At 36.0% G+C, this 27,033-nt stretch overlaps 1 protein-coding gene across 4 annotated transcripts in view; it reads left to right on the plus strand.

Moving 5' to 3' along the window:
* Window positions 1–1,246: 1,246 nt before the first annotated feature.
* LOC111450512 (beta-amyrin synthase-like) overlaps window positions 1,247–27,033 on the plus strand; it is a 54,077-nt gene continuing 28,290 nt past the window's right edge. Inside the window, exons 1-14 of one of the 4 annotated variants that reach the window (XM_023090693.1) lie at window positions 1,249–1,516; window positions 2,322–2,528; window positions 2,597–2,875; window positions 2,965–3,216; window positions 3,406–3,594; window positions 3,689–3,802; window positions 3,972–4,091; window positions 4,156–4,278; window positions 4,358–4,456; window positions 4,547–4,606; window positions 4,702–4,748; window positions 4,844–5,246; window positions 5,345–5,428; window positions 5,502–5,597. In XM_023090693.1, coding sequence (XP_022946461.1) covers window positions 1,316–1,516; window positions 2,322–2,528; window positions 2,597–2,875; window positions 2,965–3,216; window positions 3,406–3,594; window positions 3,689–3,802; window positions 3,972–4,091; window positions 4,156–4,278; window positions 4,358–4,456; window positions 4,547–4,606; window positions 4,702–4,748; window positions 4,844–5,246; window positions 5,345–5,428; window positions 5,502–5,597 — 2,274 coding nt within the window. In that variant the 5' untranslated portion in view covers window positions 1,249–1,315. Of the gene's footprint in view, window positions 1,517–2,321; window positions 2,529–2,596; window positions 2,876–2,964; window positions 3,217–3,405; window positions 3,595–3,688; window positions 3,803–3,971; window positions 4,092–4,155; window positions 4,279–4,357; window positions 4,457–4,546; window positions 4,607–4,701; window positions 4,749–4,843; window positions 5,247–5,325; window positions 5,429–5,501; window positions 5,613–27,033 lie in introns of those variants that run through there. The other 3 variants (XM_023090692.1, XM_023090694.1, XM_023090696.1) reach the window with 3 other exon arrangements.

Raw genomic sequence — 27,033 nt, forward strand, 5'->3', positions numbered from 1 at the left:
TGACGTTTGGTGTCAGTGAGGTGGTATGGGTTGACTATTACTACATGGAGACAGTTGGGGAACAAACTCTTAATTGTGAACTTTACTCAATTGATAAGGCTCTACTTATTATAGAGAGATGTGTTGTCACCATCTATGACGATTGACATAATAAACAATACTATTGTGGGAGCTTTGATTGTGCTTAATGGCAAGTCCGTTTGGTATTATTGTGAGAGCTTTAAATAATGTATAGTAGCAAACTTGTTAGTTACTATTGAGGGAGCACCGCTTAACACTCAATAGTAGACATTATGGAGCCTGTTGAAATTGAAAAGATTAGGGTTTTAAAGACTTAATGCTCAATAGTAGGCATTACGTGAACCGATATCATAAAAATATTCAATTCTATGGTTGTGCAAACTAATTGTTGGGATATGGAGCATGCTCCCTAATTATATTAAAAAGCTGAGATATATACTGTAGATATTTATATATATTAGGTAGTATATCTGTTAAAACTATATATAGTAAATTGAAACCAATATATATCCTTAGGCACAACTTTAAACGTACTTTCTGCATTCTCTGTATTCTCCCTTGCAATACATACATGAAGTATCAATATAAACCTTTAGCCAATATTTCTCATTGCATTTTTTCTCTCCTATTTTTTTGTGTTCATCTAGATCGAGTGTGTGCATTATTATACGATCCTAACAACTGATACGAGGCGAAATTCACCACGATCTGTGAACTCATATGAAAAGCTCAAATATTGGAATTGAAAAGTTTGATAGATCCAATTTCAGTTTTTAGAAAATGCAGATTACATATTAAAGACTATCCACACCAAAAAGATCTACACCAAAAAGATCTTCACGTATTTAATAAATTATTTTGGAAAGTAATAGAAGCATGCAACTAATTTGTGGACTAATAATTGAGGGCTACAGACCAATTCTGTCGATTCAACATAAATGATGGTTGTGTTGGACATTGAATTTATTAGGAGTAGGTGGCAGTTATAATTAAACCTTCCACTTTTGAAAATAAAAAATAAAAAATAAAAATGCATCATTTTAATAATGTATGCAAACGGAACCAACATAGAACATTAGAACTGTTTAGAGACTAAATTCTTTTTTTTTTTATAATTTTTCTAATAATTCATTGATTTTTTTTTTTTGAATTATAATGAAAATATTGATTATTTTCTCTTGATTTTATTTATATGTGAAAATATTGACGTTGATACAGAGGCACATAAAAGTAATCTACTCGTCTCTATAACAAAAAGACATTTGTGTGGAAAGGCTCAATTTCGAGAGTGAAAATGTGGAGACTTAAGCTGGGGGAAGGAGCAAACGATCCATACTTATTCAGCTCCAATAACTTCGTGGGAAGACAAACATGGGACTTCGAAGTTGATGAAGGCACTCCAAAAAAGCGAGCTGAAGTGGAACAAGCCCGCCAAAATTTTTATAAGAATCGCTTCAAAGTTCAATGCAGCAGTAACTTTTTTTGGAAATTTCAGGTTTTCTTTAATGATTGCATAACTCATTTAAGTATTTATCTATTTTAAGTTTTAAACCTTTTTTAATCGTGTTTTACTTTCCTAAGTTTAAATCTAAATGGGAATAACTACCGTGTTTAATTATTTAATATTTTTTTTCCGACATCAAATATAGATTCATAGGTTTAAAAAATATGAAACTTAATTGATTGTACCTCCTCTATCTTCCTACCCTCTGCATATTCCTTCAGCTGACCAACTGCTTACTATCTTCCTACCCTCTGCATATTCCTTCAGCTGACCAACTGCTTACTCACCACTCGTTGCATCAGCTAGAGAGGAGAATGAAGCAATTTTTATAAGGATATGGAAACTTTTTCCTAACATACGCGTTTTAAAAACTTTGAGGGGAAACCTAGAAGGAAAATCTCAAAGAAGATAATATCTGCTAGCGGTAGACTTGAATTGTTATAAATCGTATTAGAGGCAAATACGGGGCGATGTGCCAGCGAGGAGACTGACCCCATAAGGGGTGGACACGAGGTGGTGTGCCAGCAAGAACGCTGGACCTTGAAGGGGGTAGATTGGTGGGAGTCCCACGTTGTTTGAAAAGGGGAATGAGTGTCAGCGAGGACGCTGGCCCCGAAGTAAGGTGGATTGTGAGATCCCGCATTCGTTGGAGAGGAGAATAAAATATTCTTTATAACTGTATGGAAATCTTTCCATAGTATACGCGTTTTAAAAACCTTAAAGAAAAGTTCGAAAAAGAAAATTTAAAGGTCGGAAATGAAGTTATAATAAGTTATTGAATATTACGAGAATGCAGGTTCTAAGAGAGAGAAATTTCAAGCAAACAATTCCAGTAGTGAAAGTGGAGGAAGGAATAGATGGGGACGAGAAAGTAGCATTAATTAAGAAGGAAACAGTGACCATTGCACTGAGAAGAGCCACCAAGTTCTTTGCAGCCTTACAAAGCCACCATGGCCATTGGCCCGCTGAAAACTCTGGCCCTATGTTTTACTTCCCTCCACTGGTACTCTTCCTTTTTCTATTCATTTTATCTAATATAATTCTATCACAATATTACCCTTTTCTTTTCAGGTATTTTCGTTGTATATTACGGGACATCTCGGCATTATATTCTCAGAAGAGCACCGAAAGGAAATCCTTCGCTATGCATATTGTCATCAGAATGAAGATGGTGGATGGGGATTGCACATTGAGGGACAAAGTTGTATGCTTTGCACTGTTTTTAACTATATTCAACTCCGTTTGTTGGGGGAAGAACCTGACAAGGATGAGTGTTTTAGAGCTCGAAAATGGATTCTAGATCATGGAGGTGCTATTTATATACCTTCCTGGGGAAAAATTTGGCTCTCGGTTAGTACTATTTATATACGTCTATACTATTTTATTTGAAACGGCGTATCTCAAATTTAACGAACTAAACTTGTAATTTAACTATGTAGATTCTGGGAGTTTACGAGTGGGAGGGAGCAAACCCTATGCCTCCAGAGTTTTGGCTCTTAGGAAAATTACTTCCGTTCATTCCTCAAAGTTTGTTTTGCTATTCGAGATTGACACTTCTTCCCATGTCGTATTTATTTGGGAAGCGATTCGTTGGAACTCTCACCCCTCTCATTCTTCAGTTACGCCAAGAAATCTATACTCAACCTTACAATCACATTAAATGGAGTCCAACACGCCATTATTGTGCAAAGGTACGTTCCTAAACCATTCAATCCTCCCTACAAAAATGCTGAGTAAAGAGATTATAGAATTTCTACACACAAATCAATATTCATCATTTCAAAAGGTTTGAGATTTCTATGGGTAGAAATTGATTATTTCCATTTCAAGTACGGTATGAGACTTTGATTATTTTGATTGAATTGGATATGATCATGTAGGAAGACAAATGCTTTGAACGTTCATTGTTTCAGAAGCTCACATGGGATGCTATTCAATACTTTGGAGAACCCATTCTTAATAGCTCGGCCTTTAAAACGATAAGAAATAGAGCTCTTCAAGTAGCTAAATGCCATATTGATTATGAAGATCATAATAGTCATTACATTACCATTGGATGCGTTGAAAAGGTTAATTTCATACTTCTTTTTTCTTTTATAGTTAATAACATTATATGAATAAATGTAATTGAGCTAATATGGTGGAGGGGTATTGAACATGCAGCCATTGTTTACACTTGCTTGTTGGGTTGATGATCCTAATGGAGAAGCTTATAAGAAACATCTTGCTAGAATCAAAGATTACTTATGGATTGCTGAAGATGGAATGAAGATGCAAGTAAGCATTAATTAAATACTTCGCTAATTATAAATAAATAAATATAATCTTTGGTCTTAAAATGTCAATTTCAATCCAACATTTAAATCGATTTATGACACATTGTTATAAATATACATAGCAAATAATAAGAGAAATATATAAAGGACTAATATATGTATATGAGCAGAGTTTTGGTAGTCAATCATGGGATGTTGCTTTTGCCATTCAAGCAATTCTTGCAACAAATCTCCATCATGAATTCTCGGAGACCCTTAAGAAAGGGCATGACTTCGTTAAACAATCACAGGTACTAAATTTTTTTAATTTGAATAAATATTTTTTATATTATTTTAATGTATTCTAATATAAAGGTTAGAGAGAATCCTTGCGGTGATTTTCGAAGTATGTATCGTCACATATCAAAAGGTAGTTGGACATTCTCTGATCAAGATCATGGATGGCAACTTTCTGACTGTACCGGAGAAAATTTACTGGTATTTTATTTTGTTTTCATAGTTTTCAAAAAAGATATTAAAATACTAATCTCTCATATGTATATAAATGACGTGTCAGTGTTGTTTGAAATTTTCGACGATGCCTTCCAACATCGTAGGAGATCCAATGGAACCACAATGGTTTTTTGAAGCTGTGAATGTCCTACTATCCCTCCAAGTAAGGGTTGTAATTTCGAATTTGAGTTAGAATTATCTTTTTCTTGTCAACTTAGGGATGAATTGCCGAATTTTGTTGTCAAATAAATAGGCAAAAAATGGTGGAGTTCCAGCTTGGGAGCCTACCGGAGTTGTACCATCGTGGTTTGAGGTAGCTGAAGCCTTATTCCATATATAACAATTTTGTGAAGCAATACTTAAATACATAATAAGTCATCACAACTAATTAATATAATTATTTTTCAGCTATTGAATCCAGTGGAATTTTTAGAATACACGGTATTGGAGCTCGAGTAAGTAGACAATTTAAGAATATTACTTGAAACATATTACATACGGATAAATGACATTAAACTGATTATTATTTGTTTTGTTTTGGTAAAATTAGATACGTAGAATGCACGTCATCGTCGGTACAAGCACTTGTTCTGTTTACGAAACTATTTCCAAATCACAGAAAAAAAGAGATAGAAACGTTTTTAAGTAAAGCAGTGATATATATGGAAGAAACGCAGAAAGAAGATGGATCGTGGTATGGTAATTGGGGAATTTGTCACATTTATGCAACATACTTCGCTATAAAAGGATTAGTGGCAACTGGAAACACTTACCATAATTCCTCAACCATACGAAAAGGTGTGGATTTTCTTCTTAAAATTCAATGTCCAGATGGTGGATGGGGAGAGAGTCACATTTCATGTACGCAGAAGAAATACATTCCTCTTCCAGAAAATTCTTCCAATCTCGTTCAAACTTCCTTTGCTTTAATGGCTTTGATTCATTCTCAGCAGGTTTGTTTTACTCTCTTTTACTTTATAATTTTACTCTCTTTTACTTTATAATTATGTAAAGCATATATATAAAATAAAGAAATGATGTATGTATGTAGGAAAAGAGAGACCCAACTCCTCTTCACCGTGCAGCAAAGCTATTGATTAATTCTCAACTGGAGGATGGTGATTACCCTCAACAGGTATGCTATTGTAATGTGTATTTTGGTTAAACTATAACTTTTATGATACTAAAAGAGAGTTATTTGTATGCAGGAGATAGGTGGAGTATTTCTGAACAGATGCATGCTACACTATGGACTGTATAGGAACGTATTCCCATTGTGGGCACTTGCAGAGTTTTGTAATATGGTTTCATTGCCATAGTTTCATTGCCATAGTTTCAACGAAATTAAGGGCGAGACCAATCGATTATACAATGAAAGCTTGTAATAAGAGATAAACAATGTTCATGTGGTATATGAAATTTCATAAGAGAATTTTATGGGGTACAAAATGTATGATATAGCTATGCATTACTGTACGAATTTGTAAATGCCCCAGGTCACTTCTCTGTGGCTTCATGACTCCCGTACACCCTCTTGCCTATATTAGCGACATCATTCACCTAAAAAAATGTAGAGAGATGATTATAAGAATACTCTGTAATCACCTCTGGTAGACTATTTTCATATCCTTAACCTGGTAAGTATCTATGGCCTTTACTTTGGGTTCTAGGGAGTACATACTAGGTCCTAAATCATTATTTTATACAACGTAGGTGGCTTACATTACTTATGCAGTGAATGATCAGTGTTCTAAATTGAGGTACGACCTCATATGTAAAACTGAGGGGTCAATAGGGTTGGATCTAAATCTGTAAAGCTCTCTAAACATCATTCGTGGAGGGTAGCTAACAACCCTTCCATGGGATCATACCACCAATAAAATTTGGGGGTTGCGATCCCCTGTGTGTCGGTCAGTTACGAGGTTAACTTATGTGGTCCACGCTCTCCAGCTCAGGAGCGAATTTACGACTTAGAGGTCCTGTTTAGGAGACCCTTAGTTATCTCCACTAGGTCGGGCACGAGTCACACTACCCTGTTCGACTAAGCCTAGCTCGATTGTAACAAAAAAAAAAAAAAATTGTTGTAACATTCCTCAATCCCGCACTCATAAAACTTCCTCCTCATTCCTCCCCTAAAAAAAAAAAATCAAATTTCTTCTTATATACCATAAAAGTTTTCCACACATCTTAGCACCATAGAAATTCTCCATGAGTTCTGATTAGTAATGGAATGATTGTCTTTAAGAAGAGATCGTCACAGTTGAAGCACCACGGTACAAGTGGAAAAGAATTCAAGGGACAAAGGCAAGCTAGTTCAGAATTAGATAGAAACTTTGGATAAGGCCAACCAAGTAAGTGATCTTACAATCAGCTCGGGTGGAAGACTTGTCTTATATATGACGACACGTGCCTAGTGGTCCTTGCACGTGTCATTTATGCTTTATATGTTGATGTTTGATATTATGATGACGGTATTTGATGATGATATGATGACGATGACATAATGATAAGGATGTATGATATTATAATGACATTATTTGATGAAGATATGATGATGATATTATGATGATGTTGTATGATGATGACATGATGACGATGTCATGAGGATGATGTATGATATTATGATGACGTACATGATGATGATGACGACATAATGATGATGATGTGTGTTAATATGATGACGTAAGATTGTATGATGATGAGATGGTCTAGCATGATATTATTCCATATCAAGATGATGTGATGTATTGAATGTCATGATGCATTATGACGATGATATATTTTTCTAAAGATACAGCCCTAGTTGAAGTTAATGATGATGAGCGTATGAAGACCAACACCTACATGTTACTTAGAGTAATATATGAACGGTGTATAGGGTTGTGTTACGAAGATGATTTAAAGATGAAAACTATAGGAACCTCATGCATTTTGTATATATATATACATTGGGATACTTCCCCATTTATGATGATGAGTATGAATGCGTACGCTATGATGATGATGATCATCATCATACCTCGCATGACTCTCAAGGGTCTGCTGACCTCTGAACGTTGCTACGGTCAACTAACTCGATTATGATGGGTCTAGGGGGTGCGAACCGCCAAGAGATCCACGCTTGCATGTGTGGTTCGTGTGTAGAGAAGTACTATATATCCAATTTTTTTTCAGACTGGAGATCACCCTTATCATGGTTTTTAAATGATAGGTCCCTACATCATGAGTTTTTTGTGTTTTCATTTCCCAACCCCAATAATGGGGTCACTTGCTGAGTATTTTTTAAAATACTCAAGCCGTGTGCTACTTCTATTTCAAGTAAAGGCAATACATCCTTGTAAGGCTGACGATGACATCACAATTAGAGACCATGTCACATGCATAGGGTTGTTGTACTTATTTTCTTACGCTTAGGTTAGAATATGGTGTTTTGAAGTTTAACGGTTATTTATTTTATTTAGTATTAAGTTGGATCATTTAAAAGATGTTTTCGAACACATAAGTCCATAGTAGCATTTTAAGATGAAGTTTATGTTTTATGATGAAGTTTTAAACGTTTAATTTCGCATATGAGTATAGATGATGACGACGGTAGAGACTCTTGGTAAGTGAAAATCTAGGGTCGTTACAGTATTGTGAGATCTCACATCTATTGGGAAGGATAACGAATCATTCTTTATATGGGTATAGAAACATTTCCCTAGCGTTTTAAAAACCTTGAGGGAAAGCCCAAAAGTGATGGTGTTACTATAACACGTACGGAAGCAATTTGGATCTCACGCACTTTAAGTACATCAATTATAGTAAATTAGCTAGCATGTTTAAAAGCATTAAAACTCAATGAGTTTGAATACTAACATTTCGTAGTTCAAAATTCCTTTTTCCTCACGAACCAGTTTCGAATCACCACTAGTGTCTTCCCAACTATTCTCCGGCCTTAGAACGGGATTGTGGAATCCGACGAGTGACTAAACTTGATAGAAATTTAGTATATGTAAAGAGAGAGTTTTGAGAGATTTTCTCAAAGTTTTTCAAGCAGAATTTAATTGTACCTTAGTCACTCTATTTATAGAGTCATATTTGCATGTTCATGCAAACTTGAGATTACCAAATTTTGACACTCAAAATTCCATTTAAATTTGTGGGATTACGTGGCAAGCATGCAAGTTTGAGTTAACTAAATTTTAACACTCAAAATTCCACTGAAATTTGTGGGGTTTATTTGGCAAACATGCATATGTTTCGTTAAACCAAATTTTGACACTCAAAATTCCACTCAAATTTGTGGGATTATGTGGCAAACATGCAAGTTTGGTTAAACCATATATTCACACTCAATATTCCACTAACTCAAACATAGACTTTTCTATTAAGCGAAGTCAAAATGCTTTATTTTAATTCAACAATTAATTTAAATAATTAATTTCAAATCAAAATAATATTAAAGGGTTAATTAAACAATTTAATTAATATTTAACATTAAATCAAATGTCAATCCCAATCAACTCCGGCACATATTGATTATGAATCCCTCTTCATAATTAAAATATTTAAATCTTATTTAAATATCTCCAATTCTCTCTTTTTGTTTAATTCCTAATTAAAACAAAATGCGTTAAATATATCGTATATCTTTAGCCCATATTTCTTAATTTGAATTCAAACACTTCGAATTCACTCGTCACACTATTCTAAGGTTTAGTCCGATATGAGCTAGTAGGGGGGCCTAATGGACCTACAGATCATGGGCTCCAACGATCCGAGATTAACCGGCTAAACTCATTAACCTTGTTAACCAGCATTCGTTAACTACTAGGACACTTCACTATAGTCTAGTAGTTGCACTGCCCTCACTATAGCTATATTTATGTCTATTTGATATAACCATGATTAGTAAGTCGATCCTTCACAGGTTGTTCGTAACTAGAGCTGGGTCATTTTACCGTTTTTACCCCTAAAGTTACTTCTTGTTCCTTAAATCCCACTGATCCTCTAATGAACAATTGGTTTGTGGTCCAACCACTAAACCAAATCCCTCTCGGGCCAATGAGAGGGTGGGACCCCTTGTTCAAGACCTCGAATCAGTATTTAAGGGAACAACTGTTAGGATCGCACAACAACGCACACACTTGATCTAGATGAACACTAAAGAACAGGATAGAGAAAATGCAAGGAGAACTCTAGCTAAAGAATTTATATTGATGACTTCAAGTATGTACAGTAGGAGAGAATACAGAGAATACAGAAAGTACATTTTTAAAGCTCGGACCGGATATATATATATATATAGAGTTCAATTTGCTATATATAGCTTTACCAGATTTAACCATCTATTATATATAGCTATTTACCATATATAGCTTTACCAGATATAGCTTTACCAAATATAGTTTTACCGGATATAACCCATGACCAAGCTATAAATAAGCAGCAGGCTCCATAACCTAACAACAACCTCCCTACTATCCCTACAAGCGCATAGGAGTGAATTCTATCTTGCACCCTATGTCCCCAGCTATTCACCCAGTCTTACTCCTGAAATGGGAGGCTTATTGAGTCGGAGAACTCGGGCTACTCTCACCCATGCAAATCTAAGGATAATTTTGAATAAATAGGAGTTCATAGTTAGCTCAGGATTAAGATCGAGTTACGTGGGTCATCGAATGAAAAAATCAGTCTCAACAGTAAACGACATTATAAAGTGAGAGTGGTTTTCTTCATGATCCGATCTTATGCAGTACTCATTGCATAGGATGCCCCCACTCACATGTCTCCACATGTACAATTTAGTGATCACATTGTTTATATCATATACAAAAGTGGGCCGCATCCATAATGTCCCTAGGATAAGGTACTCAGGCTTATCCCTGTACTATAGATCATTTTAACTATATACTTGAACTTGATTCATTCTTATGTCTCTACATATAGTTCAAGTACATACTATAGCTAGAGTGTTCTTAGTTTATTGGATTTAGATTAATGATCGTAAAATTAACTTTATTCAATAACAATCTTTACTGAATAAAACATCAATAATAACTTTATTGAAAAATAGAATATGTTTTTGTTTACAAACTATGAGTTTTAGGACATAAAATCCAACAAAAGGGATATCACAAAAAGGACAATATTTGCCAATGGTGGGCTTGGGTCGTTACATTGACGATCCCCGAATCGGAGTGGAGCCTCGACGATACGGTATCGAAGTAGAGAGAAAAGTGAAGGTTCTGGTGACACTAATCACACTACTCAAGCTCAGAGGGCTACCTTGTTCATGGTTATCATGGTGTCCTACTAGGTTTTCTAGGGTAGGTCTTGATGGCTTAGACATGGATTCACTCATCAATAGGATTTTCATGCAAGACCTCTCAAACTTGTCATGGTCTAGATACACCGTCTTCTAGAGATATCTTTTTCTAGGTGTTTTTCTAGTCGATTAGTCTCTAGTGCCCTAGTCTAAGTTCGTTGTTCCTCCCGTTCTCAAGAAAGAAAATACAGGAAATCACTTGGTAGAATTAACATGCAATAGTTCATGCAACATTAACACACATGTTCGATGGGAAGATAATGTACATCTTCACCCGGAGCGCAGATTTCACAAAATCCCCTTCCTTCTTTCATGTACATACAATATCATAATCTCAACCTAAAGTAAATTTCATAACCGATCGATTCAAAGTAAATTTAATTTTCTTATTTTAATCTCTTTCCATAACATGTAATATATTCCATTAGGTCCAGCTTCCAGGATAGTGGTTTAATAGCATGCGGTTGAGGATTGTTGGAAGAGTCCCACGTGGCTAATTTAGGGCATGATCATGGGTTTATAAATAAGGAATACATCTCCATTGGTATGAAGTCTTTTGGGGAAGCCGAAAGCAAATCCATGAGAGCTTATTCTCAAAGTGGACAATATTATACCATTGTGGAGAGTTGTGATTTCTAACATGGTATCAGAGCCCCCTTAACTTAGCCATGTCAATAGTATCCTCAAATGTCGAACAAAGAAGTTGTGAGCCTCGAATGTGTAGTCAAAAGTGACTCAAATGTCAAACAAATGGTGTACTTTGTTCGAGGACTCTAAAGAAAGAGTCGAGCCTCGATTGAGGGGAGGTTGTTTGAGGGCTTCATAGACCTCACAGGAGGCTCTATAGTGTACTTTGTTCGAGGGGAGAATTGTTGAGGATTGTTGGCAGGGAGTCCCACATTGGCTAATTTAGGAAATGGTCATGAGTTTATAAGTAAGAAGTACGTCTCCATTGTTATGAGGCATTTGGGGGAAGCCTAGAGCAAAGTCATAATAGCATGTGCTCAAAGTAGACAATATCATATCAATTTTGAGATCAGTGGTTCCAAAAATTATGAAATTTCCTTGGTGGGTAGGAGGTTCGCCACACGCATTTTTCACACTTGAGTAGAACGCGCAGAAATGTTGCACAATCGTGGGTCACGGCATCGGGTCGAAGTGGATGGGTTAGATGCGGGCGGTCGGATGTGGTTCTTATCGCTTGAGTATCGGTCGCCCTTTTGCCACGTGTTGTCCGCCGCGCTCCTCTCTACGTTGGGTGATGCATGGTTGTGTTTTTCTCTCCGTGCGATACAACATTTTTCATAAGGTGTTAAGATTTCGTGTTTAAACCATTTTCTTTGGATTTTTGTGAATTAATGCACACAACTCGGATCGATTTCGCTTCTTCACCAAAGTCATAGAGTTTTAGTTCACCTACGCCGACATACTTTTCTTATAATTTTTACGTGAACTCAAGATGAAATAAGGATTTCCAAAGTTACGAAAGAGCTCACGTTTCTTGTTTTTGATTGGTACACCCGTTCTTCGATTGGACTCTGATTTTCGTCTTGAGTTTTCTTCAAAAACCTATATAGATCCGCTTTTACTTCATCACTTCATAGATTCAAGGTCTATCACTCCAGAAATGCTTCATATCTACATAAAATCAAAATGAAAAGGTCATAACAGTAACTTGATGTGTTTTTGGGTTTCTTGCCTGAATGAGTGAATCCACCACCCAAACTTTTCTTCTAGCATCAAGAATAGTCTCGATTCGAAGTTCTCTTGCCTTGGATCAATCTCCAATGACAGACTTGGGGGCAGTTCTTCACTTCCCCGCTTCTTCTCCCTTCCAAAACCTTAATATCTTTCTTCTTCTCTCCTTTTTTTCTCTTTCTTGTTATGTCCAAACCCTACAAAGGAACAGGTGCATAATGACCTTTTTTTTTTTTTTTCACAACTATCCCGAGCATGTTTTCCTTCTTCAACGACTTGAGTTTCGGTCTTTTCGGCCTACAATAAAATCTTATAATTCTAATTATACATTTTTTTAATTTTTAGAAAGGGAAGCAACGAGTCATTCGTACCTACTAAACTCGGGTGTTACAAAATATACACACACACATACACATACATACATATATATTCTTTTAAATTAGACATAAATGTTTCAACTTTTGCTTCTCTTCTTATCGTTTTCATTAGTTATTTGAATTGATATTCACATGCAATAATTTAAAATAAAGTTTAAACGTATAATTTTTCTCAAAACGTAAAACACCTGTAAAAGGACAAGGAACTAAGCAGTTTCAAAGCCCTAACAACTTTCTAACAACTTTCTATTATAAGGATCAACACCTTTGAATAAGGTTTAGAAAAGAAAAAGTAAGCAAAAAGGTCATCTTTTTAAGAATTTTTTCAGATTTGAGGCACAAAGAAGAGAAAAGTGACCAAAAAGTGGTAGAAAAAATTTAACAAAAGTTTTGATTTTTTTAGAAAAAATAATCAAATATTTGAAAAATAAATTAGAAACTATACTTGGAAGTTCAAGGTATTTACAAAAATGCTATTGCCTTATCTAGAAAGTTTAAGAATGACCCATTTAGAGTCGATCCAACTTTTAGGGAGAACTGCCCGTCCACGTCACCCAAAATTTGAACTACAACAAATAGACATGTGGAACTTAAGATCCAACGGTTGGAATTAAGAATGATGTAGATAAAGGGCTTTTCAGTATCTTTGATTCAAAACCAACTCGATTCTAGAGATTTCCATGAGAACCAACGCTTGGGCTATAAATAAGGAAGCGTGGAGGAACATCTTGGAGAAGAATAGAAGCTTGAGAGTGTCTAAATCAACATAATTGAGCTTCTACTTTATGGGTATTTAGGAAAGATTCGAGAGCTAAAAAAAATTGTCCAAATATATTTGTCAATTCGAGTTCCATGGTCGATGTAGGAAGTTCTTGTTTTTTTTTTTTTTTTTTTGAAATCCAATTGAAAGTTATAAGAAAATTCATGAAAAGCGAAAAGCTCATGATCGAGGGTAATCAAAGAAACACTTATCAAGTCTGATTTATTTATGTATTTGGGGGAAACTCCAAATTCTTAACACACGGTCCATCAAGCTTCAATCAAAGGATACCATAATTTTCATGACATTGAGAGGAGAAGGATTCGTGAAGAATTCGAGGAGTGAGGAGCTCTCTATCAGGTTGCTCAATAAGTCCTAAAATTTGTAGAGAAAGATGTATGGATATGTGAGGTTCAAATGAGAAATTGGAGGTATCCACTAAAATTCATTCTTCCAAAATGATTTCTTAAGCTTGACAAGATAAGGAAGAGGTTTCATGAAAAAATCGAATCCTAAATACGTCTCGTTCGTCCCACTACATAAAGTTATTCGACAAACTTTAACTACTTTTATCTTGAGTTTTGGTTCACAAAAATGTATGAAACCAAATTAAAATTGGTCTACGATCCTACTGAGAGAATCAAAAGAAATAGAGAGAGAATATCGAGAATATTGATGACAGAATCAAAAGAAAAAAAAATACAGGCAGAAAATGAAGGAAGATTTGGGAGTAAAAATCCATTAAATATTGGCTAAGAATATCTATAAACTCAATTAAAACACAGGAATAGAATAAAATGAAAAACATAGAGGGAGATCTCGAAAATAAATGGTTGATATCCGTGAATATAATAACAAACCTATATTCTCATTTATAAAATAATTCTCAAATATATTATGAAATTATAGTATCAAATAGTATGTAAGTAGAAATAGGAATATTAAATCTAAATTGAAAGATTAAGAATTTTTTTAAATACTTAATAAAATTTAGGAATTAAAATTAGGGAAAGTAATTTGGTAAACCTGTTGAATTAGATGAAGCATCTTGAATTGGATGAAGCAACTTGACATAAGTGGGAACGAATTCGAGGAACGAATGCAAGCTAATTTGGAGTTAGATAGAACTTAGACTAAGGTCATCCAAGTAAGTGATTGTACGGTTGGCATGGTTAAATTTCATGTTGACACGTGGCCCGTTGTTTCGTATGTGTCATATGTATATTGATATGTGTATATACATGATAAATCATAACAATTAATTAATTTGATTATTTTGTTGTATCTTAACCTTTTCGGCTATTGAATCCAATGGAATTCTTAAAACACACGACATTGGAGCTCGAGTAAGTAGACAATCTAAAAACATTGCTTAAAAAATATTACATGGAGATAAATTGTATTGGACTGATTATTATTATTTGTTTTGTTTCCCTTGTGATGAATAATGAAATGGGTGAAATTAAATGTGTAGAATGCACATCATTATGGATGCAATGATGCAAGCACAGAAACTGTTTCCAAATTACCGAAAGAAAGAGATAAAGACATTTTTAAGGAAAGTAGTGAAGTATTTGGAAGAAACACAGAAAGATGATGGATCGTGGTATATAGAAATTGGAGGATTTATCACACTTACGTACCATAATTCCTCAACCCTACCAAGAGGGGTAGAGTTTCTTCTTAAAATTCAATGTCCAGATGGAAAGTTGGGGAGAATCACGTCTTTAAAGAAAAGAAATACATCCGCTTTTCTTAATAATTCTTTCAATTTTATTCAAACTTCCTTGGCCTTAAATGAGTTTGATCCATTCTAGGAAGTTTGTTTTACTCTTTCATTTCAATTATTACTTAAAGCTTTTATATATATATAATCAACAAATGGTGTAGGTAAGAAAAGAGAGACCCAACTCCTAGTGATCGTGTGATTAATTCTCAATTGGGGAATGATGAGTACCCTTAACAAATTGGTTATTGTAATGGTTAAACTATAACTTTTATTATATTCATAATTTGTTAAATTAAAAAAGAGAGTTATTTATATGGCAGGAGATAACTAGGGTATTTATGAACACATACATGCAACACTATGGACTATACAGAAACGTATTCTTATTGTGGGTACTTGCTGAATTTTGTAATAAGGTTTAACCCAATTTATGTAAACCATTAATTTTTCATGCTTTTAGCTTTTGTACCATTACATCTCCCTCTACTCTTTAAGTTTTAATGGGACATATGTGTTTCAACTTGTAATTCTTTTTTATCTTATAGTTTCTATTAATGAAAATATATATAAAAAAAAAAAGTTAAAGGTTTGACTTTCCACCTCCCATTTGTTCCACTTAAATAATAGAATCTCACCCCTCAAGTAGTTATTTATGCTTCAATTATTTGTTTTGGTGTACTTGGATCAAAGGTCATATCCAATATTTGATATCAGAATTAGGTTCTAGATAGATGCCATCATCATACAAAGTCACCAGAAGAGATATTACGACGATAAAGAGCGAAAAGGAGGAGACTGCAATGCTCCAATACCCATTACTCACAAAGAGTAACTACGCAACATTGACAATAAAGATGCGAAACTTAGCACAAGGCGAGTGACACACAATCAAGCATGGTGACTATGAAATAATTCTAGTGTATTTGTGAAAGAGATGTCGAGAGTGGAGAGACAAAAAACACCGAATTTATCTGTAAAAAACCCTCTTCTATGACTTCTCTCTTTTTTCTTTTTGTTCTGGTCTGACTTTACAATAAAAAAAATAATTATTTAGAAGCTTTTCTAAATCTAATTATAGCTACTTATAAAAAGCCATCCTAGCCAGACTATTAGCCTTTTCTTTGACAGTTAACTTTTTCAATTTAAAATCTACTTAACTAAATGACATTGAATGTTTATCAACAAAACTCTTCCATAAACTTAAATGCTCCTTTCATCTGTCATGTCAATCATCTTTTTGTATTTGTCGAAAAGTACTATTGGTAGCGGTTTTGTAAAGATGTCCGCAACTTGATCCTGACTTGCCACATGCAGCAATTCCACACTTCCTTCCTTCACATGATCTCGAATAAAGTGAAAACGAACGTCAATGTGTTTGCTTCTTTCATGGTTCACTAGGTTCTTTGCCAACTCAATCGTTGATTTGTTTTCAACTTGAATCACAGTTGCACCTCGTTGCTTTAGCTCCATCTTCCTCAACAAATTTCTAAGTCATATCGCGTGACACACACACCAAGATGCTGCCACATACTCAGATTCACATGTCAAGAGTGTCACTATCGGTTGTTTCTTTGAAAGTCAAGTAAATGTTGTGTTGCCCATAAAGAATACATAACCCGATGTACTTTTTCGATCGTCTATGTCTCCGTACCAATCACTGTCAGAGTATAACCAACTAACTTGTAATTATCTGTTTTCGAGTAGAATAACCCAAGTGATATCGTTCCTTGGATGTACCGTAGGACTTGCTTCAACGCCTTCCAATGTGAATAAATCGGCTCCTCCATGAATCGGCTTATAATGTCGACATTTAACGAAAGATCTGGCCTTATGCATGTAAGATAGCGAAGGCTTCCTACCAGACTCCGGTACCTATTTGCATCTACTCGTTCTCCTTCATTGTACTTTGAGAGTTTTGTACCTGGTTCCATTAGTATTGATACCGGGTTGCAATTTTCCATCTTGTACTTCTTCGAGATCTCCTTTGCATATGTCTCCTATGATATAAAAATATTTGTCTCTCCTTGTTTAACCTCCAAACCAAGGAAAAACTTCAACAAGCCCAAATATGTCATCTCAAATTCTCGTGTCATTGTGCTTTTAAACTCTTCTATCATCTCATCATTGTTGCCTGAAAAAATGAGGTCATCGACATAAAGAACAACAAGTATTACATTTCCTCCACTCTTCTTTGTGTAAAGTGCATGCTCGTGGGGACATTGCTTGTACCCATTCTCCTTGAAGTATGTATCAATACAAGTATTCCATGCTCACAGTGCTTGCTTTAACCCGTAAAGCGCATTTTTCAATTTTAGTACCTTCTTCTCTTCTCCAACTTTCATGTACCTGGGTGGTTGTTCGAGGTAGAATTCTTCTTCAAGCACACCATTCAAGAATGCCGACTTGACATTCATTTAAAAAATCGGCCATTTGAATTGAGCCGCTTGGGAAATGGAGCAATCGGATTGTCTCCATTCTTGCAACGGGAGCAAACACTTTGTCATAGTCGATTCCCACCTTTTGCTTGTATCCCTTCGCAACAAGTCACGCCTTGTACCCCTCTATCTTGCCTTGAGCATTCATCTTTTTCTTGAACACCCACTTCACACCAATGAGCTGACTTCCTACCAGTAATTCTGTTAACTCTCATGTATTGTTGCGATGAATCGCTTTAATCTCCTCATCCATGGCAGTTTGCCACTTCTTGTCTCGCACTGCCTCTTCAAAGCTAATATTTTCAGCATCTGCCAGAAGACATACAAGGTATACCTCATTTGTTGAATCATACTAGTCTCACAAACTTCACATTTTGGGTTGTCGTGGTTCATCTTCATCATCGGAAATTTCTGAGTTTGTTGCTATACTTGTTGGTGCAACGACTGATGATTCTCCAACTTCGATATTAACTTCCGTTGAATTATTCCAGTCTCATTCGCTTGCTTCATTTACTTGCACATCACGACTCACCATCACCGTCTTACTTATCGGGTCAAGTAGCTTGTATTCTTTTGTCTTCTCATCATACCCAATAAAAATATACCTTTTGCTTTTGTCTTCGAGTTTCGTTCTTCGTTGATCCGGTATGTGAGCATAAGTCACACTACTGAACACTTTGAGATGAGAAACTGTAGGCTTTTGTCCGCTCCAGGCCTCTTGTGGTGTTTGACCATCTAACTTCGCATGTGGACATCAATTTTGCACATAGATGGTGCATTGCACGACTTCTACCCAAAATTCGTTTGGCATTCTTTTGCTCTTGAGCATTGACCGAACCATGTCTAGAATGGTCCGGTTTTTTTCTCTCGGCCACACCATTTTATTGAGGGGTGTACAGTGCGGTTAGAAATCGCCTTATGCCTTGCTCCTCGCAATATTCCATGAAAGTCGTCGAAGTATACTCATCGCCTCTATCGGATCGTACAGCTTTGATGTGTCTACCAGTTGCCTTCTTCACCATCACTTTGAACTTTTTGAACACCTTGAATGCCTCAAATTTTTCTTTCAGAAAATAAACCCAAGTTTTTCGTGAGTAATCATCGATGAAGGAAATGAAATACTTTTTACCGCTGAAAGACTCATGGGTAATTGGTTCACATATATCTGTATGAATCAACTTGAGAGATTGTTTAGCCCAAAATTCAGCTTTCTTTTGAATTGAGGTTCTCGCATGCTTGCCGAGCATGCATTCTTCACAAAATTTTCGTTCGTAGTCCATGTTGGGTAGCCCATGCACCATATTCTTCTTTGCTAACTCTTTTAGGCTGCCATGATGTAGGTGACCAAAGCAAAGATGCCATAGTGATGCCTTGTCTTCTACGTCGACTCGCAAACAATTTTCTCGTATGCTTCTTAAATGCAGTTTGTACATCCAATTTCTTCCTATTTCGACTCGAGCAACCAAGCGCCTTTGCTTGTTCTTCAGGTGTAGCAGGCAGTCTTTTAAGAATATCGAGTAACCTTTCTCTGTGAGTTGCCCCATACTCAATATGTTGGTCTTGAGGTCTGGTACGTAATAAACATCTTGGATTGACCCCATTAAACCATCCTTTTGAAAGAAATGTATCGTACCTCGACCTTTGACCTCCACTTTTGACGCATCTTCAAATGACACATGACCATCTTCAATCTTTTGCATCTCTTTGAATAGATACTCGCGACCACACATATGGTTGCTTGCCCTTGAGTCGAGGTACCACAGCGTGTCGTTGTTGATGTTGTCTTCATTTTGAGCCATCAAGAAAAGATCTTCATTTGTTATGTCTTCCAAGGCTAGGTTGGTTGTTCCTTCCACCTTTCTATCGGCTCGACATCTTTTGCGAAATGCCCCACTCTACCACAACTATAACAATTGTCGAAGTTACAATCATTCACATAGTGACCATATTTGTGACATTTGTAGCACTGAATGTTGGAATAAATTGACCGGTCGCCTCTTCCTCGACTACGTCCTCTTTCACGCCAATTTGCTTGGCTCGACTATCCCTTCTCCTTATAGTATCCTTCATGACTTCTGCCTTGACCATCGCGACCATTTCGATGACTTCTACGGCCACAACCTCTACCTTGAAAATTTTGAGAGTAGAGTACCTTTTCATCTTTGATTGACGCCTTGGTTTGAAGTATTTAATCGAGTGTTTCCTCCTTCTTCTTACGTTGCTCGTGTGCCTCAAGAGAACCGGCGAGCTCATCGACCGTGAACGTCGCTAGGTCCTTCGACTCTTCTATCGCACATACAATATTCTCAAAGTTGTTGATTAATGACCTCAAAATCTTCTCCACAACACGCGTCTCGGCTAACATTTCTCCGTTTTGGTTGAGTTGGATTACCACGGTCTGTACACGTGATGTAGTCAGATACACTTTTTAACTCCATCTTCATGCTCTCCAACTCACCACGAAGAGTTTGGAGACACACTTGCTTGACTCGGTAGTAGTTGCACTGGCAATCTTCTCAAAGCTCGACTCGTCAACGGCTCGGAACAACATGTATAATGTCGCCTTATCCTTTCATCGCACCTCTTTTAACGCTTTGTTTTGTGCCACCGTATAACCCGTGGTATCTTTTGGTTATTCGAAACCTTCTCCGACCACCTCTCATGCATCTTGAGAGCCGAGAAGAGCTTTCATTTGAATGCTCCAATTCTCGTAGTTTGTCTTCGTTAGTTGCGGTAGCGGCATTTGACCCGTCATACGCCATTGGCTCTGATACCAATTTGTGAAATAATTCTCGCATATTTGTGAAAGAGATGTCGTCTCTACTTTGACTTTACAACATAAAAAACAACGCCATATTCCTGTAAAGGCTTGAAAGAGATGTGGGTGTGGATCAAGTCAACGACAACTCAACGCTTGTCATCAGGGCGTCGGCCAGGGCGTCGGCCACGGCCTCTTTGTGGAGGAGTGAGCGAAGTCTGCTCGAGATGGACCCTACGATGTGTTTATTTTTGCACTTTGCATTTTCTTCTACTCGAACCTGAGACCTGTGTGTTGTTAGGTCGACGCTCTAACCACTTGAGCTATTCAACTTGATTGTTGAAAGGTTGGCTCCTTCGCAATGATATACACCAATGGCTTCAACCGGGCTCTGATACCACTTGTTGTATTTTGATAATCGGCCAGGGAAATCCTTCCTTTTCGGTGAGAGGAAATTGTCGACAGGAGGTTGTTGGAAGAAAAATAAAATGCATAAAATAACAAGGAGAGAGAATGACTGAAATTTTGACTGAAATCCGGTTGTGAAATCTTCTGAACAGATTTCCTATTTAAATATAACCTATCCTAAAAATGGCCGGAGAGTGAACTGAATCGGTGCCACTTCCTACAAAATTGCCGTCTAAAACTTCATTAATCCATTCGACGTGTTTGTCAAATGGTCAAACGGAGAATCAATGTAATCGTGTGAATCTAAATAAGGAAAAACTCAGGTTTTATCTAACAAAGGAAGCAAAGGTGTAGATCTTGAAGAGTGAGTTCGAGATTATCTATATAAAGAATAGTAAGCCAATAGACGACTTTGCCATGAACTTGACGACAATCGTCATCGGTATTTGTTCATTAGGTGACAAGGTGGAGGAGATCTTCGTCGTTAAGAATTTCATTTAAGTTTTGCCTCCAAAATTCATGCAGATTGTTACCTCCATTGTGTAGTTCGACGACCTCAAGAACATGTTGGTTGAGGAGGTCGTTGGTTATGTTAAGTACAAGAGTAGATACTTCGTGGCTAGACGATAGATAGAAGAAGAAGCATATCTTACTTACACACGAGGAATGACTCGCACGGAAGAAAAAGAAAGATGTGGTTTATTCTTCTTTTTCAAGTACGAAAAGAACACGACAAGCACAACAAGGAAAGTAAAGGTTGTAGTCGTAGCAGAGGAAGTCGTGACAATACCTCAAAAATCCATGACGATGCCAACCCCTAGAAGGATAAGATCATGATCAAGTATTATGCTTATGAAAAATACTGGCATTATACGACAGAGTGCTGCAACAAGGAGCAAATTGAGGAGGCAAACCTCACAATCACTGATGATGAAGAGCTCGCGTTGATGTTGGCTGAGAAAACCCCCAACCTTTTGATGCTCAATGAAGAAAAGGTTATGGAAAACCTCCTTGCAAATGGAGAAGAACAACATGTGGTACCCAGACAACGAAATGAGCAACCACGTGGCCAAAGATCGAACAAAGTTCAAGAACTTGATGAGAAGTTCATCAAAAAAAAATGAAGCTTTATGACAAATCAATTATATAGATCCAATGCAAATGATCCATGTTGTTCCAATGTGTAATACCAAGCGGTTAATGTTGTATTTCGATAATCGGCCAAGAAAATCTTTTTTTCGGTGAGAGAAAATCGTTGACTGGAAGTTGTTGGAAGAAAATAAAACACTTCAAATAACACAGAGAGAATTGTTGAAATATTGAATGTGCTTAAGATCAGGTGTTGGAATCTTCTGAACAGATTTAACTATTTAAATATAATTTATCTTAAAAATTGTTTTGGGAGGGGCCAACTAAATCTGGGACATTTTCTACAAAAATTTCCATCTAAAACTTTGGTAATCCATTCGAGGTGTTTGTCAAATGGTCAAACGGATGTACTCAATCAACTAATGAAATCGTGTGAATGTAAATAAGGAAAAACTTTTTATCTAACCATTAAAGGAATAAATAATGATATTAATAAAAAAAACACGTTTCGTTGCAGCTTCGTACACTGCTCGCAGCTGAAAAGTACAAACGAGTTAGACGGCGAAAGACAACGCTGACCAGTGTGGTTTCGAAGCCATCTTCGAAGAAGAGAGGGATGTGGGTTGATTGCGTGAAGGGGTTAAAACGCTCAGGGTTGTGGAAGAAGATGCTGTCGGAGTGAGACCAAAACCCACGTTCGCCGGAGAAAACTCGTACCTAATCCAAAACCCAAAATCTCGTTTCTGATGAAGAGGGACGTTGATAAGGCTTGAAAACTTACCTCGTGTATGTGCAGTCGCCGGTGGTCCCTTTCGTGGTGTGGGTTGGTGTTTTTGATGTCGGGTTTGTGGGATTGCTCTCACCGAAAAAGCTTTCAAATTCTCTCTCTCTCTCTATCATTTCTCCCTGTGTTTCACCCTTGCAGTGGATCTAGAGCGTGTTGCCGAAGGTGTGAGGGTGTGAGGGTGTTTGGTGTTTTGTGGGGGTTGAGAGGGCGTGTGTCTGAGTGAGGTGCGATAATTCTAGCGTTCGCTTAAATTCTTGCGAGTCACCGGCGATCGTGCTGATATTCCTTTTATACGACCATTACATTCATAGTTGTATGTACGTTGATGACTTGATTATCACTTGTACAAGTGTGGAAGACATCAAATAGTTCAAGCAGCAAATGATGAAAGAATTTAAGAGGATTGATCTCGATTATTCACGTACTACCTCGGTATTAAAGTAGACCAAAGGAAAGATTGTATCTTACTAAAGCCATTGACTTATGCTAAGAAGGTGTTGTAGCAATTTAAGTTGACAGAGTGCAACCTGACCAAGTATCCTATGGAAGCAAAGTTATAACTTGGAAAAGATGTTGAAGGAAGCTCGATGAATTCTATTAAGTACAGAAGTTTGAGGTACTTGACTCGTGCTTATCTAGACCTTTCATATGTTATTGGAATGGTGAGTAGGCACATGGAAAAGCCTACAATGATGCATCATCAAATGGTTAAGCCGCAGATGATTAAGCCTTTTTTCTGTTGTGTGAAGGGAACCACAAACTACAGGCTCGGCCAGGTTCGAAAGAACTATGATTTATTTAGAGTGATTTAGCTAGAGACATTGACCAAAAAAAAAAAAAAAATGAAAAGTATAAGTGTTCAAGGTTCTTAGTACATAAAACTCTCCCCTCGAGTTATTTGTTATGCTTCAGTTATTTGTTTCGGTATACTTCAATCGAGAGTCATATCCAACAAAGGCATCTAAATGATTTAAATCTTGGACACTCTAGACTAGCTCTCGGTGCTAATCTAATTATAGGGGCACTAGGGTTCAATTCTCTAATCACATCTCATGATGCTCAAGTTCTTGGTCTACTAGAAGTGTCCTAGTCTTGGTCATAGTAAAACCGTCAATCTCAATTCATTCATGAATACTCAAGCAAGGATATAAAACATTTAATCATCTGAAGTATAGTTCTCAATCTCAATTAAGAGTTCCTAACATAGCAGAATCCGTATTATATAGTATACGGTTCTAAAATCTTTTGATAGGGCATTTCAAACATTCTCATATAACACATATATCATGCTTATTATTTGATCTCATTACAACGTCCTAAACTGTATATTCTTGTTATATAAGGGGTTCATGCTCACGTGCTACCATATCCTAGTGATCCATACAAGTACTGTTCAAAAGAATTTTAAATGGCTACTTACATGTTTGTATGAGCCTTTGCTGCTCATATTCTCAAATTTTCTATGCCTAACGCGTGTCACTATTTGCGTGCGCCCTACAACTTGTTAACTTGGTTTCGAATCGTCCCTATTTTAACTGTGTTCATATTTTCAAGCGTCATTTATTCACAAAATTTATGCAAAATGATGTCCTAATGCAGTTAAAACAAGTTTTAGAAGCATTGCATCTACTTAATTCTCGGATCTTAGGAAATAGTATCTAAAAACTCGTAAATCATATTCTCGGTTCTCCTTCGAGAATTGATTTGATTCCAGTGACTCAAAAGTTCAAATCTATAGACAATAACGTCTTGAGCAAATTCTTTTAACGATGTCGACCAGAAAATGCCCCAAACTCGTCGGATCTGAAGATGGAAAACGATTTCTTCATTTTTTTCTCCAAGAAATCCTTAGCCCTCTCTTTCCTTTCCTTTTCTTACTTTCTTTTCTTTCCTCCCACGTCATTTCTAGAATGGTAACTCATCAATTACCTATTAAGATTAAACACAATAAAATTACTAAAATACCCTTTCGACTGAGACTATTGACTTTGATTTTTTTTTTTTTACTATTTTATATTTTCTGAGTCTTTGAGTATATCTCAAACTTTACTCTTCTATTACATCGTGAAATTCAGTCCCTAAAGCCTTTAGTAAAATCCGTCGATTTAAAAAATAAAAGGAATAGTTAGGAAGGATCGTTCCCTTCTTGGCCTCAGCTAGCTTCAGTGCTACTGAAAATATTTTTATTTTGTCTACTTTAGAACATATTTTCAAATTTTAACATAAAGAAAACATGTTTTTAGTAATGACTCGGTTGGTTTAAGTCTACAATATCGGATTGATAGAAGAATTTCAGTGGCTTCCATTAATATAGACCAAGTTTGATCTTGTTTTCTTTATCTATTTTTCTTTATTTATATAAAAAGTTTCACAATTTCTTTTTCTTTTCCTTTAGTAGAATGGTAGGGAAGAACAAGGTTATTTACTTAAAATTTGAGTTATTTCAAACCCACTCTAAGTTAAAATAGTTTGGGATCGATTACAAAAAGTTTGAAACCGTTGTTTATAGTTATTATAAAATATTATATTTAACAAAAGAAATATAGTTATCGAACTATGCAACTAATTTGTGGGCTAATAATTGAGGGTCATAGTCGAGTTACCAATTCAAGTAAAATAATGGATGTATTGGACATTGAATTTATTAGGGTGGGTGGTAGTTATAATTAAACCTTCCACTTTAATAATTAAAAAAAAAAAAAAAAAAATTACTCGATAAATACATCTCCATAACTATTAGTCTGAACATAGAAATTTGATCAATTATAGTGTCAAATACTTTTGAAAATTTTATCAATTATAATGTCATAAATACTTTTGAAAAAACTCATATATTAAAAGAAATGATTTTTTTTTTTTAGAAAAAAGTTTAAATACTCATTAATACATATTATAATTCATTCCATTTTTTTTTAAAGTATAATAGAAATATTGATAATTTTCTATGTGGATATACATGTAATACCTTCATCTATATATAGGTGGAAGAAATTTGTATGGAATGGTGTATTTGACAGAGTGAAAATGTGGAGGCTTAAGTTGGGAGAAGGAGCAAATGATCCTTACTTATTCAGCTCCAATAACTTTATGGGAAGACAAACGTGGGATTTCGAGCCCGATGAAGGCACTCCAGAAGAGCGAGCTGAAGTGGAAGAAGCCCGCCAAAATTATTACCATAATCGTTTCAAAGTTCCATGTAGCAGTGACCTTTTTTGGAAATTTCAGGTGGCTTTAAATCATTTCAAATATTTATTTATTTTAAGTTTCTAACTTTAATGATCCTATTGTACTTTCCTAAATTTAAATCTAATTTATTTAGAAATGGAATTATAATAAGTTATTGAATATTATGAGAATGCAGTTTCTAAGAGAGCGAAATTTCAAGCAAACAATTCCAATAGTGAAAGTGGAGGAAGCAATAATTAATAAGGAAACAGCGAGCATTGCACTGAGAAGAGCCACCAAGTTCTTTGCAGCCTTACAAAGCCACCATGGCCATTGGCCTGCTGAAAACTCTGGCCCTATGTTTTACTTCCCTCCACTGGTACTCTTCCTTTTTCTATTCATTTTATCTAATATAATTCTATCACAATATTACCCTTTTCTTTTCAGGTATTTTCGTTGTATATTACGGGACATCTCGGCATTATATTCTCAGAAGAGCACCGAAAGGAAATCCTTCGCTATGCATATTGTCATCAGAATGAAGATGGTGGATGGGGATTGCACATTGAGGGACAAAGTTGTATGCTTTGCACTGTTTTTAACTATATTCAACTCCGTTTGTTGGGGGAAGAACCTGACAAGGATGAGTGTTTTAGAGCTCGAAAATGGATTCTAGATCATGGAGGTGCTATTTATATACCGTCCTGGGGAAAGATTTGGCTATCGGTTAGTACTGTATATATACGTCCATACTATTTTATTTGAAACAGTGTAACTCAAATTTAACGAACTAAACTTATAATTTAACTTTGTAGATTTTGGGAGTTTACGAGTGGGAGGGAGCAAACCCTATGCCTCCAGAGTTTTGGCTATTAGGAAAATTACTTCCTTTCATTCCTCGAACTTTGTTTTGCTATTCGAGATTGACACTTCTTCCTATGTCGTATTTATTTGGGAAGCGATTCGTTGGACCTCTCACCCCTCTCATTCTTCAATTACGCCAAGAAATCTATACTCAACCTTACAATCACATTAAATGGAATCCAACACGCCATTATTGTGCAAAGGTACATTTCTAACCCATTCAATCCTCCCTACAACAATGCACGAGTAAAGAAAATCAATATCGATCCTTTCAAAAGGTTTCAGATTTGTAGAGGTAGAAATTGATCATTTCTATTTCATTTACCGTATGAGACTTTGATTACTTTGATTGAATTGGAC

Source organism: Cucurbita moschata, unplaced genomic scaffold (genome assembly GCF_002738365.1).
Source record: "Cucurbita moschata cultivar Rifu unplaced genomic scaffold, Cmos_1.0 Cmo_Scf00012, whole genome shotgun sequence".
NCBI classification, from domain to species: Eukaryota; Viridiplantae; Streptophyta; class Magnoliopsida; order Cucurbitales; family Cucurbitaceae; genus Cucurbita; species Cucurbita moschata.